Below are 20,085 nucleotides of genomic sequence, written 5' to 3' on the forward strand. Positions count from 1 at the left end.
AATAGGCAAAACAGATGAAGATCAATGGTTGATGATGTCCAATGTCCAAACATTTACAAAATACTCAGGATTACACTTAAAATGTAAAATATATACTAGGAACATTAGAAAATATTAAATTATATTGTTAATTGACTTTGAGTTCACTATAGACCAACATGAAGAGGTAAACATAGCCCTTTTAAAAGAGTTACAATGTCAAAAATATAAACAGCTCTCATTGATTATTAGAAATTTAGTAGAAATTTCAGCTGGTAATATAAGAAAGGGAAAGAATTGAGGTCCATACTCCCTTAGCATTGACAAGACAGAGGGAAAGTTGTATATAAATTGTTTTATCAAAAAGAAAGAAAACTTACAGAAAGAAACTACATTCATATAAATGATAAAAGTCCCCCCATAAAATCTCAAAGTTTAGGCAAGTCTGTATTCACATTTGCATACATTTTACATATGTTAGCTATCAGAATTTCACATCTGTATTACATAACGAAGTAAACCAGCTGTTATAGTTTTAAGTGGGACAATGAAAGGTGTTTAAAATATTTGCTATGAAATGTTTAGTCACATTTGTCTGTTACAAAGCCCTGTGCCTTTCAGAAACATTCCCTGAGTAATCAGTGACACAATAATCTTGAAATCAGCTGAGAGAAAGAGAGAGAGAGAGAGAGAGAGAGAGAGAGAGAGAGAGAGAGAGAGAAAGAGAGAGAGAGAGAGAGGAAACCAGTCTTCCTTGGAGCCATATTTTCAGGCTCAATGTGGGTGGTAAAAACTATATATGTAAAAGTTTTAAGCAAAGCATCTAGACATCCTAATGACTTTCAAGATGTGACACATAAAACCCAGGCTGAATTACAAAGTTATTACAATCAGAACTGCATTTTACATCCACATTGCACTGCATTTTCTCAATAAATTTATATTTAACATATACTTAGTGTTTAGTCAATGTCTTGAAAAACTTTTTATGATAAAAGATGCTTTCACACTGGAAAAAGTTGGAACCCCATATTATATTTAAAACACTTTTAGGTGTGTTCATAAGCTACTCAAGAAACCCTAGCTTGTTTTTCTTAATTCCCTACTGACACATACGTAGATGTCCTCGGTAAACAGAATTCTTGAGGGCATGTCTGATGTACATAGCAAAATGTTTTCTTCAAAGGCATTGCTTTGATTTCTATGAATTTCACTCTTTCACTAAATTCTTTCATTTCTAAGAGAGACGGGGGAGTAGTTACCTTATTTTTAGCCCAGTGGTGATTATTTTGTTTAAAACTGAGAGGAAAATCAGTTTGGTCACTTTGAATCCCAAACAAGTAATACATATTCTTCTGCCAGTCTTTTGTGGCTATTTATTTCTCTACAGAAGGTAAAAATAACTCTAGTCAAAATTTCTGACTTCATCTACAATCTTTTTCTGTAATGAGTGCCTGAACCATATAATTTAGAACAATTTGTTAGAGTAATTAAATCATTAGCCTTTAGATATGTGCACTTTTGAACTAGCTATTGATTAGAACTATATATTTTAATAACATGCAGTTTTTACAGACCTGAAAAATAGAATCCACATTTTATTTTTTTTAATAAGCCATTTTATTTTATAATAGTTTTAGACTTAAAGAAAAATTGGGAACACAGAGTTCCCATATACTCTGTACCCAGTTTCCCCTATTATTAACATCTTACATTAGTATGGTACATTTGTTACCAGTAATGAACCAATCTACAGTAATAAAAGGCTAATATGCAAATCAACCTAACAGCAGAATGACCGATTGCTATGACACACACTGACCACCAGAGGACAGATGCTCAATGCAGGAGCTGCCCCCTGGTGGTTGGTGCGCTGCTCAGCCAGAAGCTGGGTTCACAGCTGGCAAGTGCAGTGGCAGTGGCAGGAGAGGGCCTAAGCCATCAGTTGGACATCCCCTGAGGGCTCCTGGACTGAGAGAGGATGCAGGCCAGGCTGAGGAACACCACCCCCCCTCCCTGTGCATGAGTCTCGTGCACCGGGCCTCTAGTACTAATATATTAAAATTAACTAAAGTCTGTACTTTATTTAGATTTCCTTCATTTTTACTCAGTGTCATTTTCCCCAGCCTCACATTCAAGATATATCTACATTTAATCCTCATGTCTCCTTAGGCTCCTCTTGGCTAAGAAACTCATCTTGAATTTCTCAGACTTGCCTTTTTTGGTGGCCTTGACAGTTTTGAGCATTATTGGTCAGATATTTTGTAGAATGTTCCTCTATTGAGATTTTTGTGAGTATTTTTCTCATTGTTAAACTTGAGTTATGGGTTTTGAGAAGGAAGACACCAGATGTAAAGTACCATTTTTATCACATCTTACAAGGATCCATACTATCAACATGATTTATCACTGTTGATGTCAATCTTAATAACCCAACTACGGTGGGTTTATCGGGTTTTTCCACTGTAAAGTTATCTTTTTTATCTTTCCTTATTGTACTTTTGGGGACCAAGTTACTCTATATAGTCTGCAATAATATAAAGAATTATTCTCCTCAGACTTTGAGGATGAACTATCTACATAAGTTATTTAGAATTCTGCATGAGGGATTTGGTATTATTCTCCATTTATTTCTTTATTCAATCATTTATTTATATTGGTATGAATGCATGGACATTTATCTTATGCTTTGGGTTATAATCTGGTACTACTTTATTTTGTTGCTCAAATCATTTCAGCTCTGGTTATGAGAGTTAATTGGTTTGGCTCCTGTGTCCTTTGGCATATTCCCATACTCATGTTTGTTTTGTTTTGTTTCTCAACATTTCCTTACTTTCTGACACTATAGGCTCATAATGTATACTTCCTGTCCCCGACTCGGTTCCTTTTTCTGTCGAATGGTATTAGAAACCAACTCCCACTCATTCTGGATTGTGTTTCCTGGGCCCTAGGTATGGTCATTGCTTCTAGGTGTCATTGCTTCTAGGCCTTCTCAACAGACAGAGGAAGGCAATATATATTTGTGTAAATACACATATTTATAAATATTTCTATATGTAACCATATGTATCTATTTAAGCTAACCATAAGTTTTTTCTGATGTCTCCAACTGTAATCATACTGATGTCTCCATCTCCAATACCATGTGTCATGTGCCTTCTCCCCTTGCTTATCTGTAACCTCCCACTCCAACAATGAGAAACCTGGCCCTCGCTATATGCTAACTACTTCCTTAATTGTTCCAGTACAAGTGTATAGCTGTATCCAAATTGTTAACCCTTACTTCCATGGGAAACAGTTCTGTACTAAAGTGCAATGTCTATGTTCAACTTTTTTTTTCTTTCATCTTACAGGCTCCACTCATTTCTAAAGTTATTTAGGTCAACACATTTTCCCTCATACTCTTCCATGAGGTTGTTTTATATATTTGTAATATATTTAGATTGTGTTTTTCACATTCCATCTTGGGATTCCCCAACCTCTTCAATGATATGTTTTAATTTGCATATATTTTAAAGTTTATGATTTGAGCTGTAAAGTTCTATAGATTTTCAAAAATGTGTAATCTAATGTATCCACTATTATAGTATCTTACTGTTTCACTGCCCTGTCACTGATCATTTTACTATTGCTATAGTTTTGCTTTTTCCAGAATATCATATAATTGGAATCATGCATAAAGTAGCACTGCTCAGTCTGTGGCTTAACACAGAAATATTCATTTAAGATTCATCTATTCTTTTATGGCTTAATAACTCATTTTGTTTTATTTCTGAATAATTCCATTATTTGGACGTACCATAATTTGTTTATCCATTCACCTATTGAGGGGTATATGTTGGTTACTTCCAGTTTTTAGCAATTCCAAATAAACTTAGAATAAATATTAGTGTACAGATTTTTGTGGGAACAGTTCTTGGGTTAATAGCTACAAGTACAATTGCTGAATTATATAGTGGGACTATGTTTACTTTTGCAAGAAAGTACCAAATTGTTTTCCAAAGTGGTGAACTGTTTTCCATTCCCATCAGCAACTTATGAAAGTTCCTGTTGCTTCACATCTTTGCTAGCATCTGGTGTTATCAGTTTGTTGGGTTTGAGCCATGCTAATAGAAGTGTAGTGGTATCTCTTTGTTTTAATTTGCAATTCCCTAATGACATATGATGGTATCTTTCATATGCTTATTTGCCATCTGTATATCATCTTGGTGAGGTGTCTGTTAGATCCATTTGCCCATTTCTTCTTGTATTTATTTTTAGTTTTAAGAGTTCTTAGTATATTTTAGATAGTAGTCCTTTGTCTAATATGCATTTTCCAAATTATTTCCTAGCCTTTGGCTTAAATTTTCATTCTGTTGAGAGTCTTTTAAAGAGTAGAATTAAGAATTTAATAAATTCAAACTCATCAACTTTTGTTTTCATGGATTGTGATTTTATTGTAGTATTTAACACTTCATTGCTAAGCCTAGAGTCACCCGCACTTTCTCATTTGTTTTCTTCCAGAAGTTTTATAGTTTTGCATTTAAATTAAGTTTCTAATACATTTTGAATTAATTTTTGTTGATGGTGTCAGCTTTGTGTATACATTTGATTTTTTTTACATGTGAATGTACAGCTCTTCCAGAACCACTCCTTGAAAAGAATATCTTTTGTCATTGAATTGCCTTTGCCCTTTGCTAATAATGAGTTGATTATAATTATATTTTTGGACTCTATTCAGTTCCATTGTTTCATATGTTTATTCTTCTGCCTATACCACACTGACTTGATCACTGTAACTTTATAGTAAGTTTTGAAAGTAGGTTGTGAGTTCTCCAGCTTTATACTTCTTTACTATTATTTTTGCTATTCTAGGTATTTTCCTTTCTGTATAAACTTTAGAATAATCGTGGTCAATATCTACAAAATGACTTGCTGGAATTTTGACTGATATAGTGCTTGCATTTGAGCTCAAGTTAGAAAGAATTGATGTCTTAACAGCATTGAGTTTTCCCGCTCACGACACAGAATAAGTCTGCATTTATTTAGATTTTCTCTGATTTTTAAAATCAAAAATATTATAGTTTTCCATGTAAACACTCTATTTATTTGTTATATCTAAATATTTCTTTTTTTATTGAAACTGGTATTGTTTTTTCTAATTTCAATTTTCCATTGATAATATACAGGAAGTCAATTGACTTTTATATATTAATCTTGTGTCCTGCAAATATATTTTATGCTTTGTTTATCTTTTTTCTTCTAGCTATGTATATGTTACATCTTTTGAAATAATCTCACAATTCTTGGATGTCCTGCTCCTTTTTTTTTCTTTTCATTTTCTGTTCTCTTTTCATTTCAGTTGAGAAGTTTCTATTCTATTTTGGGGGCATGTCCAGTATACTTTTGGGGGGGCATGTCCAGTCAACTGATGAGCCCATCAACAGCAGTCTATTTCTATTACAGTGTTTTTATTTCTAGCATTTCTCTTTTATTCTTTCTCAGAGTTCCCTTCTCTCTGCTTCCTTTACATATCATGTCTTGAATGGTGTCTACTTTTCTATTACAGCCCTTCATATATGAATTATAGGTATCTCAAATGCTTATCTGATAATTCCAATATCTGTGTCCTATCTGAATCTGGTTCTGATGCTTTTTTATGTCTCTTCAGAATATTTTTAATTGATTTTAATATGCTTTCTAATTGTTCTATTGAAAGACACATATGACATACGTACTAAGACACACTGGCTAGAAATTGGGCTGTATTTAATGTTTGCTTGCTATAGATACCAGTTGCTTCAAATCATTGTGTTCTTGTGCTTTTCCTATTGGTGTTGAGCTTCCCTATGTACACTTCCTTAAAGAGAGTTTGTGTCTGCAGTTATTTCAGTTATAATCTGTTATTTTCATTCTGAAGCCCTGTTGGTATAGTGGTAAGGTACAGCACAAGAGAAATATTTTATAATTTTGATTAAATCTAAGTTTTGTAATGGGCCTGTGTTCCTGGGCTGTGGCCTTCACAAATGTTTCTTAGCTTCTCTACCCACTTTAGATGAGGCAGGAAAGCTAGAAAAGCCTGGAGTAGGAGAAATGTCCTTTGTCCAGGTAGGTTAATATGATTCTGCTAAGATATCTGCCCCAAAGAATAGGTCTTTGTTATTCTTCATGATGGTTACTCTTCCCTTCTTCTTACGAATGCCATGGTGGGATCTTCCTCAGATATTCATCATGAGATCTAAGTAAGTTTCCAGGAAAGCAATGGGCCTGCACTAAGAATACAGCTTCTAGGAAGTCCTCATTCTCAAGCCAGTCCACATGGTCCCTTCAATAATACATAAGAATTGCTACAGCTTCTCCCCACGTATTCTAAAATTGTCATGCTTCTCTTTATTCGCCTGTCTCTGCATATTTTGGGGTAGTGGTTAGTTCTACAACCTCCCTCTCTGATGGTTCCAAGCAAAATCATTGATTTTTAAGTTTCTTCGGCTTTATCTCTCTTGTAAGGATGAGAGTGATGATTTCCAAACTCTTTGCATGAAAGAGCTTAAGCTGGAAGGCCCTCATTTATTTTTATGTCTAAAAGATTGCTCCAACATATGTGCTGAGGGTTGAGCTAGTACCATCAATTTCATGAAAAAGCTTTATGATCATCTCTAAAGAACAGCTCATTGCTCATGTGGGTGTTTGTGTGCGATTTTCTCTTCATCTGCTGAGTCACTTCCCTTAATTTATAAAGACTGGAAGAGTCACAGTTCTTATATTTTTCCCAAAGTTGCCCACCTGGAAACTGCCCCTTCCTCCTATTTCTAACAGTCTTTAGAGTTATGGCTCCTTTTGCTACCAAAACCTTCTCTTCAAAAAACGTTCCTCTCTGCACTGCCTCCACTTCCTTCCATTGTGCATTTCTTTATTCATTATCAGGCCTCCTATCAGGCTAGAGCAGTGGTCGGCAAACTCATTAGTCAATAGAGCCAAATATCAACAGTACAACGATTGTAATTTCTTTTTTGAGAGCCAACTTTTTAAAACTTAAACTATATAGGTAGGTACATTGTTGTTATTAACTTAATTAGGGTTCTCCTAAGCTGGCCTTTGCTAAAAACGTCCTCAATCTGATTGAGGTACATTCCAACTCTCCCATCCACAGTCGTCTTGTATACTTGTTTCATCTATCTCCTTTCCAAAAACCGACTTCTGCGCATGGGCCACGAAGTTTCAATCGCACTGTACGTGCGCGCCTGCACGTGGTATTTTGTGGAAGAGCCACACTCAAGTGGCCAAAGAGCCGCATGTGGCTCGCGAGCTGCGGTTTGCCGACCACTGGGCTAGAGTAACTTCACAGAAAGACTGGTGCCTCTAAAACGAATTGCAAGGTAGAGGGAGAATTTTTTAAAAGAAAACTACATACTAAATAAATTTCTCCTATAGTCCAAGCAAAAGCACTTAAGAATTTAAACCTTCACTATGAGTCACCTTCTGCTTCTCCCCATTTCCTAACTTTACTCAAAGAAGAGCTCTTCTTTATCTCATCATGCATCTTATTATCACAATTATTTATTGGGCTCTATGTCAGTTAGTGTTCCACATTGTAGAATAAAACTATGAACCTCTCTTTCCTTTTGAGAAACCTCACATCCTACGCATAGAAATTAGAAAGCCCAATGCACATTTTCATCTTGTGAATTTAAGAAATATCGTTACCTTATCCAAAGACTATCTGGTCTAAAGACTTTCAAAATTCATCCCAGCAGGCAGTCCTTGGTGGTTTTTAAGACTCCAAGTCTTCAAGAACAATTCATAGTTGTGTGTGAGTACTTTAAAACAACCACACAGGATTCCAGAGTAGAGTTTGTCTGAGTTTTAGGCATGCATGTTATAGTTTTTTGAGCATCTAGAAAGTACTTTTTGGAACTTTCACACACATGCACACACACACATGCACACAGGCACACACATGCACACCCCGCCAAGGAACAAATATTAATTTTCAGAAATATGCAGTTAAATGAACAAGGGAAGCATATTTCTAACTGTCCCTTCCTTTCCCTGATTTACAAGTTGTTTCTTTCATAATGGAGATTGAACTTCAATGTTATTCTCGGGGCAGTGTTCAATATTTGAAACATGTTTCTTAATGACTCTAAGAAATATATAGCCGAATGTCTCAAGTTTACAAGTGAAAAGTCCTTTCACATTTTTAGACAAAGTCTATACAGAAGACTTAAATTTGAGGATGATTATCTGTAGGAGTAGAGGTGGTGGGGACTTTCTCAGGTATGTGTATGGTGAAGAGGGACAGCATTTGGCCAGACCTCTAACTCTACTGGCTATGACAAGGAGTAGGCAAATTTTAGGAAGGAAAAAGTTGAGGAGGTAGGGAGGCAAGGTAGAGGCAGGCAACAGCATTTTTTTTCTGTGGGGAAAAAAGTTCTTATTTTAAGATTAAATTACATTAGGCTTGGGTTCGGTAAAGTAAGTGTAATGAGCTTCACTTAGGCTTTCTTTCTGCAGGGTTGTCCAACTCCAGGCACACCATTCACACAGTGTTCTTTATTAAGAGCAGCCCTTGGAGCCCAATGCTATTTATATTGATTACCCTGTGCATGATGCCCCCTGGAGTTGTGTACACAGCTGGTAGTAGCAGCCTCCTTTGGCATAGCAATAATTGTAATTCTCATGTAAATTATTTGTAATTTTATTTTCTTTGGAGAGACATCCAAAATCAACCTTGTCTTTCAGTTGATGCTAAGTCAGATGCCTTTTCTCAACGTTTTCACAGAACTTAGCACACTATCAATAGTTGGTGAATCTGCTTGTCAGTTTCCCCTCTTATGCCTGAGCTCAGGATTTAACGCTTGAGCCAATGGTTCCAAGCACAGTGTCTGGCACAAAGGAAGTCTTCAGTAAACAATTCCTTGAATTAAAAGTAAATAATTTTCCATGAGATATACCCAATTGCCTTGCAATTTTTTTCTTCCTAATTTTAATGTTGTCAATTTAGTTCACAGAGAATGCACTGTGCTCCTATTTTATTAAATTAAATATCTGCTTGAAGTAGCATATTAAAAATTAAGCTTAGTTAAATCTCAATTTCCTGTGATCATTAAGTAAGTTGCTCATTGCTGTATCTCATATTAGCTTGGTTCAATGGTTAGATAGCAATTAACATGAATGCTTAATGACCACTTTCCTATTCTGATATAATACTGATGATACTTACAGTTTAAAGTGCTTTAGGGTTAATTGCAAATGCTCCTAATTTGCCTACTCTGCTGACTGGCAGTACATTCTTACCCCTAAGATTATGATGAGTCCTCCAGACCTGTGTAGGAAGAATGATGGTCTGCAGAGGCTCAACAATCGACATTATTAACCCTTCAGTTATCTCAAGTCACCTAAACTATTTCTAAATCTCTATCATCAATGGTACAAAAAAAGATTCCTTTGAAATGTGACCTAAACTCTAGTGTTTTGTAATAACAGAAAATAAGATATTGTCTTGAGCAACTATTCTTACCCACAGGAAGTGGCTCTCGCTTTTCCCCCCACCTCTCTCCCTTTCAATTTGCCTACACCCATGCTGCTTCTTTGGAGGCCATTTAAACATTGATTTCTTCTGCTTATAATTCTTTGATTCTAAGGTAAATGGTGAAGTCATTGGTGCATATTATGCAGAGCAAGTTGTTAGACAAAATTTCTCTCTTCCTCCTTCGGTGACTCTAACAGAAGCTTTATAACCGTCATAGGCAGTTTCTATATTCTCATATATCTTCATTCAAATAGTAAAAGGTTGAAATAAAGGCTGTAGTTAGATTCCTCTTGTCATTTCAAAAATTCAACTTTCTCCCTAGCCGGCTTGGCTCAGTGGATAGGGCGTCAGCCTGCGGACTGAAGCGTCCCAGGTTCGGTTCCGGCCAAGGGCACATGCCTGGGTTGCGGGCTCGATCCCCAGTGGGGATGTGCAGGAGGCAGCCGATCAATGATTCTCTCTCATCATTGATGTTTCTATCTCTCTCCTTCTCCTTTCCTCTCTGAAATCAATAAAGTAATATATTTAAAAAAATTCAACTTTCTTTGTAAATATTCCCATGAATAGATCCCAGTTCAATGTAAGCCATCACATTTTATCATGTATCTTTCCTGTTTTGACACAACAGAGAGCAGTACAGTGTCCACAGTAAGCATTCAGTGATTATCATAAGCACAGTGTTTAGGTAAAAATAGTATGTATTTATCTTGTTGAATTACATAGCTTACCTAATCATTCTAGAATTAAGATAATAATTGTCACATGCAAAACAAAACTAGAATGCAGATGACATTATATTATACTCCTTTAGCAATTATAATAAAAAGTTTAATACTCTTGTCATGATGACATGTTGATAGCAATTCAACAAAATGGTCCAAAAGGATGCTTTGCACAAGCCAACTTCAGGGAAGACATCTAAGATCAAGATGAGCCGGAAGTCACCTTGGAGTTAAACAAATAAGTTTACAAATCCAAAATTTAGAGAGTCAGAAAGATCTGAATTATTCTTGGATTTTGAAGTTCTCTAGAATATTGCACTGAATTGAACTCATATCCAAAATGAAAGTAACTCTCATCTTGTGACTCTTCTATGCCTTCTTTAGTACCTATAGCATAATAGGGGCTCAATAAATACTTATGGATTAATGTTGACTGAATTAGGAGGAACATAGCTATGGCCACCACCATCACCACAAAAGCATGCTGCAAATAAAATTAAACTGTTTTATTTAATTTCAGAAACTGAATGGGGAATAAGAAATTGGCAGCCTTTAAAAACATATCCCAGAATGGGTAATGATGATATCATTTTGTGGGTCACTTTATTATGCTTTTTTTCATGCATGAATTCAACATTTTATTATAACTATTAAAGTGTATTTAATTATATAGAGTTAAACTTTTCACACAAAAAAATCCAAATGACTTACAGCAGAACATTTGTTTATACTTGATTAAATTGTTTTGGTCCTTATGTTTCATTGCACTTCTTGCCTTTGAATAAAGATACTAATTTTCATTTACTCTTAGCACACTTCAAGAAATGTAATTTAAAGTTGATGAGTAACCAAGATATTGTGTCGGGGAATGCAGAAATACTTACTTTCCGTGGAGTGCAAATTAGTTGGATATGCAGATTTTGTAGAACATAGGATATGAATTTTCAATAAAATCTTAAGCAATGCGTTTGAAAGGGCAAGCATTAATAATTTGTTGCTCATTCAAATAATAGTTTTCAAACTCCCTCACCATTTCCCTGTACCTCAGATGAATGATTCACTCAGATTACCAGTCTAATTTAGAAATCCATTCCACTGAGTATCTTAGACTTAATTTTTATGAAAGTCTATTTTATAACTTCTCTATTTACATTGTTCAGATCCATTTAACTTGAGTATTTTGTCATTTAGAGTAATAACTCATCAATCTGTTAGTGCAACCTTTCTTTGTGTTACTTTTCTTAGTGCTATGAAATGTGCTATTTTGAATCCCTGAAATGTTATAAACCACCAGATTGCTAATTGCTTTCTATGCTGTGAAAAATAATTACTCCACATTATTTTTGATATTTAATTGACAGTGTAATGCATTTAACTAAAGACCCGCAATAAACTATTTCTAATTACTGAGAGTGCTGGAGTGGAAAAGTAGGCTGTAAAACTTTACAGGGAAAGAATGTTTTCTTCATTATGTTAAAAGACATTGTTGATATAACTTTTTCAAAGCCAAAAGAAGAAAATTCCCCCAAATGGGAAGTTCTGGAAAGCAAGGTTTGTGGAATATTTGTACTCGTGAGATAATAAGGCGATTTTTAAAAATCATTATTTGATCGATGCCATATACTAAGTTTACCATGTTTGTACTAAAATTTATCCTTCTTTAGTTGGAAGAACTTTATAAAGGAGATAATCATACCATTGCTAGAATGAGTAATCTTTGTCACTGGCCTGTGTTCAATTTATTCTGTATCTGTAGGCCATTCAGATGAAAAGCTATGTCAAATTTTTGGTGTCATTGAAATATGGAGATATACTAGTATAGGGAACTGGGTCTGTTCTTAGCTCCCAAGTTAAGAATTTCATGTTATAAACTGATCCCTGGAAATAACACTTAGAACCTGATGGAAGAAATGTCCACAGTCAAGAAGGGTCACAAATTGGGATGTACATAGTAGGCTCCTTGAATATATGTGTACAGTTTTCATTTCCCTGTGGCTCTGGGATGTTATTAATAATCAGCATATTCTTCTTTTCCTCTCCATAACCTCTGGTTAAAATAAAATGTTCTCCATTGGTATTTTATTACATTGCTTATTTAATTTCAATTATGTACATTTTCCAAAAATAGACAACAAAAATACGTGACTTGTTTCAGGGAATGTAAATTATTTTCAGAATTTCAGAAATTGAAAAGGGATAAGAGGAAGGAGAAAATGCTGGGCTGGTGCGAAGCGATAGCCCGTAACCCTCACAGAATCCCAAACAACACGCGAACACCCGAGATCTCAGGGGATTTGGCTGATGCCTCACAAACCTCCACGTTGGTGAGTGAAAAGTTACTTTACCTCAAAATGGCTTTTATGTAAATAGAATGCTAAGGAAATTGGGAGAGGAATGAGTCTCTAAGTACACATTATTTTTGTTTACAGTAATATATGCATTTGTACTAGTATTTTATTCTTATAGATTCAATTTTGTTAATGGATATTACTAGAAATATCTTAATGTCATATAATAATCATGTTTGATTCATATTTAACAATTTATTTTTCTTTCTATTTATTTGCCCTTCCATTATGTTAGGGATGATGAAGAGATATTTAAAGTTTGTATCTTATATTCTATTATTGTGTAATGGAATCAATGGAGCAAAATGAGTAGAGTTATCCAAAAACAATGAAAAATGAGAATCATATATATCTTAATATATATTCCAAAAATGTCTGGAAAGGGGATTCAAAAATTATAATTTTATGTAAAATTATGAGTTAAATAATTGCAAAAGTGATTGGAAGACAATTCAATAATATACTTTCTTATGTTTAGTTTTCAGCTTTAAGTTTAAGTGCACAGTTTCAGTTAGCCATTATTTCCCAGTGATTAGGAAAACTCATTAGCAAACGAAGCTTTTAAAAGCTCTTTGTTTAGATTTTTGCTGTAACATTCTTCATTTTGATTTACAGAAGGAAAATTCCATTTAGTCTCTCTGTTTTATTTCAACATATGAAATATATTTTAATTGTTTTACCATTTCATAAAGATACCAGTGTTTTTATTAGCCTGATGTATTAGTTGATGAACATATAATTAAATATAAGCAAAGATTTTAGGTTTGTTTTTAACTTTGGAGTCATTTGATAATTTATATTACTTTTACATAGAAATAGTGATCTTTTGCAAACATTGTTGAGTGGCTCTCAAGGAAAAAAACATCTCAAGGAATAGGCTTTCAGATAACAAAATATAGAAGGGGGAGTCTTCCTTAAGTTTCATCTTCTTAGTTTGTGGGAAAAGGGCTGAGCGTCTGGAGACATGTATGTAGAACGATTGGATAAAGTTCTGGGACATAAATTCTTTGAAATTATCATCTGCCCTGTTTCATCTCACTCTTCTATAAATTATTATTTCCAATAAGACTGCTTAGAATGAGTTAACACTGTTGAAACACGTGTTACACAATATTTATTCATAAAGCTGGACTTTGTCAGGTATCATGCGGTAGCTAAAAATTTTTAAATAAAAAATCACTCCTGTGCTTTCATTTCAGTGGTTTTAGTGCTTAATTCCTGTTTCATAGAACCATAGATCAAAACCATAAAAAATCCTGAGCAAACATTTGGCCTGGCTTTCTCTTATAATTGGGTAACATAATATTAGCTTCATTTTACAGATATGTAAAAACTGTGGCCCAGAGAAATTAATTGACTCCACAGGTGTCACTTAGCTGGTAAATGATAAAAGGCTTACTTGAGGCCAGGTTTCTCAAGCTAAGGCTTTTTCTACTTTACCACACTATCTCACTGCCTGAGTGACATTTTCTTCCCATTCAAATAGAAAAAAAACATCAAGTTACCAATTTAATTAAATCTAATAATTAATCTTTCAAAATCTAATGCTGTGTTGAGGGATAAACGTCAGCCACTGTAACATAACCTCGAAAAATTCTTTTTTTAACATCAACAAATCAAGTATTTCTTTCTCATGTCATAGCCCATGTCCCTTAGGCAGCTCTCCTTGATGTTTCACTGTCAAATGATGATTCAAAGATGTAGATTCTTTTCATCTTTTGCTACTGCCTTCTTTTAAGCCCATGGCCTCTTAGCTCACTGAGGAAAGGGTAGAGACCACATGGGCCCGTGTGCATGGACTATTATAGAGCAGACTTGAATGTGTGGACATCCTTCCATTGCACAGAGCCTAGTCTCATGGCCCCATCTGAACTGTAAGGGAGGCTGGGAAATGTTAGGCAGCTAGGTGGCCAGGAAAAGCAGGTGGAACTCATGAGCATCCCCTTTCCGCCACCGTCCACTTTCTAGTTGCCAAATATTCATGTCGTACTTCCACTCTCTCCTGAAAAAGATTTATTACATTCCAAGAGAGATAACTAAAATCTTCAGTCTGTGAGCTCTGCTTACTCATTGTCCGCATCAAATAATGATCACAGTGAATCCCCTATGAGTAAATTATTTGTATTTTGCACCAGTTCTGACCATGCATTCCAATATACTGATAAGGAGTAGGAAGAGGAAAACCACAATAAACGCTCATGCTGGGGAAGAGAAAGAATGAGGTACATGTGAAAACCAACGGCGAAATCCTACTGGCAGCCATTGGAAAGTCTTCCTAAACCAGAGGTCAGGGAGGGTCCTGGGAGAGGCTTTGTCCATCTCCCTTGTCCATGGTCCTCTCCAGCCTCCATTACGCCCCGCCTGGGAAGTTCTTCCTTTTCTACTATTCTCCTTGTCCACATTTCAAGTGCCTATTGAGGGTTGTATACCCTTAATATTGTTCCTGTTAAGGGAACATGATGGGACCAAGTTGTGTTAAGTCTTAAATATTTTAAGACTCATATTGCTGAGATTGTGGTATTTTACAGCTACAACCCTCTGAAATATTTATAAGGTTCTGACCTATTGGCTTCCAGATAGTCATGTGCCTAGGAGAGTCCTTTTTTGGGTGCCCTTGACTTGCTCTTCTCCCATGTCTCTCTCTCAAGATGATATTATCTTGAAAAATAGGCAAGATATTACCTTAAAAAATAGACAGGAGGACTGCATACTTAATCTGATGATATACTTTGTTCAATTGAGAAGTTTTACTTCAGCTCTAAATCTCATATTTACCTTGAGTCACTTTAAGTTTATTAAGTTTATTTACAAAGTTCATTAATATTATTAGCTATCAATTAACTTTATTATTTATTAAGTATTATTAAGTTTGATACTTCAGCTCTAAAGCTCATATTTGCTTTGAGTCACTTTATTCAAATGTAATTTTTTAAATCCTCACCTGAGGATATGTTTTTATTGATTTGAGAGAGAGAGGAAAGGAGAGGGGGAGAAACTTCGATGTGAGAGAGAAACATCAATCTGTTGCCTCCCAAATTTGCCCCCACAGGGACTGACCCCACAACCTGGATATGTGCACTGACCTGGCATCGAACCCACAGTCTTGGGTGTACAGGATGAGCCACACTGGCCAGGGCAATTCATATGTGCATTTTTATTGGACCTGTGTTATTCAACACTTATATCAGTGTTATGTCCCACCGTTTGGGGTTTAGAAGAAGCCAGCATCTTAAAACAGAATTTAGAATAGATTTAGGGCTGAGTGATATTAGCTTAATAAGCAGAGTGAACATTAAGAATGGATGCTATAAGAAATAAACTCAGAAATTTCAACAACTTAATGTGATACAGGTTTGCTTTTGCTCACGGCTCAGTCTGGTACAGGACTTTTGACTCTCCAGGAATGAATGCAGGGAACCCTGTTTCTCCCATCTCATGGGGCCACTATCTGAAATACAGGGCCTCTGAGTGGGTCAGATAAGGGAAAGAGTATGACAGGTGATCATTGGAGATACCTGTGAGGTTTGAAAGTTAGTGCATCACTTCTATCCTGGTGCCATTGACTGGAAACCAGTGACATACCCGTGTATCTGTGAGAATGATGGGAAATATAGTCTTCCTGAATGTCCATAATATGGAAATTGAGAGCATTTAGCCAGCCTCTACCACAGATGCCTTTTTTCTTTGACAGGTAGTATTTTGTCCTGCATTTCCATTTTGAATACATATGCTTTTATTGTTAACCCTCCACTGTCAACCAGAGCATTTGAGGTTTTCCTGTACAGATAATAACCCATGTAAGATGATGATTCGGAGGAGGAGTGGGGAGGGGGGGTGAGAAGAAGAGGGAGAGGAGGAAGAGGAGGATCAGGATGATGACTGATTGTTAAGTACCAGAAGCTTTTCCAAGTATTTTACACATATCCTCATTTTTTTAATGCTCACAAGAATCTAATGAAGGCCCTGACTGGTTTGGCTCAGTGGACAGAGCATCGGCCTGCGGACTGAAGGGTCCCAGGTTCGATTCCAGTCAAGGGCATGTACCTTGGTTGCGGGCACATACCCAGTAGGGAGTGTGCAGGAGGCAGCTGATCGATGTTTCTCTCTCATCAATGTTTCTAACTCTCTATCCCTCTCCCTTCCTCTCTGTAAAAAATCAATAAACTAAAAAAATAAAAAGAATCTAATGAGGTAGGTGTGATCATTATCCCTATTTTATAGATAAAGAAACTGAGGCATAGAGAAATTTAAAAACCTGCCCAAAGTAACTTAGGTAATAATTAGTGAAGCTGGGATTCTGATAATTCAAGCAAGTGTGTCTCTCTGAGGTTGGGGGGAAAAACAGTCATTATTTGAATTATATACATTAGGCCAAATACAAGATTAAAAATAAGATAATAATACAGTATAGTGTGGCATGAGGACAAATGGGGCCTTTTTAAATAATCTCATGAGTATGTGTGTCTGTTAGGTTATTATCTACTCTGCACTGAATGACACATAAATATAGCCATTTTCACCATTGCATCCTCAATAAACTGACTTTTTTATTTATAAGCTAATACCGATTACCTTGTTTTGAAATCCAGAAAGTATTTATTTAGCTGGCAATCTTTCAGATTTAATGAAAACATTGAGGGGTTTGGGAGATCATGCTTATTAAGCTATCATCTTCACAATTGTAACCTAAGGGGCAGGGGAGCCCCTTGGATGACAAGTAAGGGAAAAAACATCTCTTTGCAATGTATTGTAACACAAGTTGACATGTTAAGAACCAAAACAAATCACCTTATACCACTATACCCTTAAGCAATTTCCTAAATTAAACCAGAGTTTTAATATTAAACTTAAAATGAGAGCAACGGAGATTATGAGAATCAGAAATAGGAAGGTGAAAGATTTTCTGAGGAATAGAGTTGAAAAAAATCTAAGGGAGTCAGAATAGAGGAATCAAAAATGTCATTTTAGGTAGTCAGCAACAACTCCAGAGAAAATTTCTTTCTTATAATCAATAGTGATTCTTTGGGGTTATAAATAGACTAAGTTGCGTCACTGACTGTTTATTGCGGTGATTTGCCATTTCCAAGCTTGTATTTATGTTTCCATCCTTCTATGTACATGGTCTGGGTTCAGGTGCTTGCTGCTCTGCAAGACTGCAGAGGCGAGATTGGATAAGACAGCTTTCAAGAAGTATGTGGTGCATATGAATAAAACTCAAATGAAAAATGATTTGTAATAAGATACATACGTATAAAGCTTTATAAGTTTCAAAGCAATCTCTATGTCCATTGTTTTGTTATGGCTCACAACCAGGCTGAGATGTATACAATACAAATTTAGTTAAAATTCAATTAAATTTAAATGGTAATGAAATAGAGATGTTGTTAAGAGTTGAGGTCAGAGGTGGGGAATGTTTGCTTCTGCCAAGGGCTATTTGGATATTTATAACATCATTCTAGGGCCATTCAAATTATCTACTTAAAATTAGCGTGATATATTTGGTCAAATATTTAATTAACTCACCCCTAATGCCTTGGCAGGGCCAGACCAAATGATTTTACAGGCATATACGACCTGAGGGCCGGACATTTCTCACCCCTGGTAATTTAGGTAATTTACTCCAAATCATACGAACCCAGGTCTTCTGATTTCTAGGTTATTTATATACCACACCTATATGAGAAGTGATACTGATCTTTGCATACTACAAATGAAAATACTATAAGTCAAAAGTTAAATAACTCTCCAGAGTAACAAGTAACAGTCTTCTAATTTAAGGGTGAATTAGTGAGCCTTATTCCTATCTGATTTTAAATTCCAAGATTTTTTCAATTTACTATAAACTCTCTCTAGCAATAAGATATAACTTGTGATAATACACATTAAAAAATCCAACGTGAAGCTACTGGACAAAGTACCTCTATACACAATCCAATTAAGTGTAAGTAAACAAGCAGCCAAAAAAATTCATGTTTAATTGTGTCATAATCTTTTGTTTTAAATATAGAAAGAGTTGTGTCAAAAGTTAAAGTTTCATATTTACCAAGCTTATGAAAAATTAAAACAATGAGCTTTATTTTGACTTAGTTTAGAAACATGTGATAGATTGTATGTTTTAATTGAAGAATCATAACATTATCAGCTCTTTGTTGTTCTCATTGCTCACAGGCTGTACTATTATTTCTTTTGATTTATATCAACGCAGCCCACTCAGACATTTCTGTAATACATTCCTGTAATCCATTTCTGTAGTAATCAGTCCTTAAACTTATTTCATTTTTTATGATTTAATGAACATTGATATCCCCGGCTCTTATTCAGAAGATAAATGAATAAATGAATAGAATTTGAATAGAATTTGTATAACTTTAATTGATTACAAGAGATCTTAACATTTAGAAAAACAACAATATCATAGAAGAGCAGAATTTGATGAAAACCTAAAAGGAAGTAAGCCAGTTAGACCTTTTGCTATAGACAGATGTGTATAACACCTCTGTTCGCATTCCTTGCCAAGACTTGTAAAAACCAGTCACAGTGGGTATCCTTTGCTTTTGGAAATAGCCATATCCAAGTAGGTTTAGTAGGTCGAGTATTTTGTACTAAAAATTGACAAAATGTTCTAAGTTATTTGCCTTGAATTTATTAGAGTGTGGTATATTGAATTTAATATGTAATGTTTAATCACCAAATTGGAGTAGAGAATTACATTCTTTAGATAAATGACCATAAAATTTGATCCAACTCAACTATCATTGCACATAGATGTTGATAAATAAGACTGAGGAAGAAAGTAATCTGCTTCATAAATTAGTAATATGGAGATGATGTCTATTATAAATTAAGGGCTTGGGTATGAGGACTATATATGTATTATTAATCGATGTATATTATGGGCCTAAAACTTTCTTTCCCTAGATCTTTTTATAGCCAGCTTTTTCATGCAGACTTGGCATATCTACCATAACAACCTTAACTAGATTTGTCCCTAATATTGCACCCATTCACTCTTTGTGCCAGTTCTGGTTTTCCTTTTTTCATAGACTCATCTTTTTTTCATAGACTTCAGTAAATATCAGCTGGTAAATGTAATTTCTTAATAATTTCTTTATCTGAAAATATTTATAGTTATGAATGCATGTTGGTTTATTTCCTTTTTTTGCACTAGGAGATAAGATGAAAAAGGGAAGATGGGAATTTTTACCTCTATATCTCTGGTGTTTAGAATATAAGGGGAACTTGTGGAATGGATAAACAGTTTGAGCAGAGAGCATTGACTAACCAAAAATGAGATTGCTTTTTGTTTGTAAAGTCTATGAAGTACAATATCTCATATATTAAATCCCCTCTTCTTAGAAATGCCAGATGCCTTAAAATATGGAAGAACTCATTTTAAAAATCAAACAATCCTCAGATGATTTCTATCATCAAAATGCAGAGTTAAAGTTTTAGAAACTAAGATTATGATTTTAAAAAGTACATTCTGTTGTAATAAAATTCTGCCTTTGAAAAACATTAAAAATAT

At 35.0% G+C, this 20,085-nt stretch overlaps 1 protein-coding gene across 1 annotated transcript in view; it reads left to right on the forward strand.

Moving 5' to 3' along the window:
• MARCH1 (membrane associated ring-CH-type finger 1) overlaps nt 1-20,085 on the forward strand; it is a 399,528-nt gene that overhangs the window by 148,088 nt on the left and 231,355 nt on the right. The window contains exon 2 of the mRNA XM_006081832.3: nt 12,388-12,536. Coding sequence (XP_006081894.1) covers nt 12,426-12,536 — 111 coding nt within the window. The 5' untranslated portion in view covers nt 12,388-12,425. The remainder of the gene's footprint in view (nt 1-12,387; nt 12,537-20,085) is intronic.

This window comes from Myotis lucifugus, unplaced genomic scaffold (assembly GCF_000147115.1).
Source record: "Myotis lucifugus unplaced genomic scaffold, Myoluc2.0 scaffold_1, whole genome shotgun sequence".
Lineage (NCBI taxonomy): Eukaryota > Metazoa > Chordata > Mammalia > Chiroptera > Vespertilionidae > Myotis > Myotis lucifugus.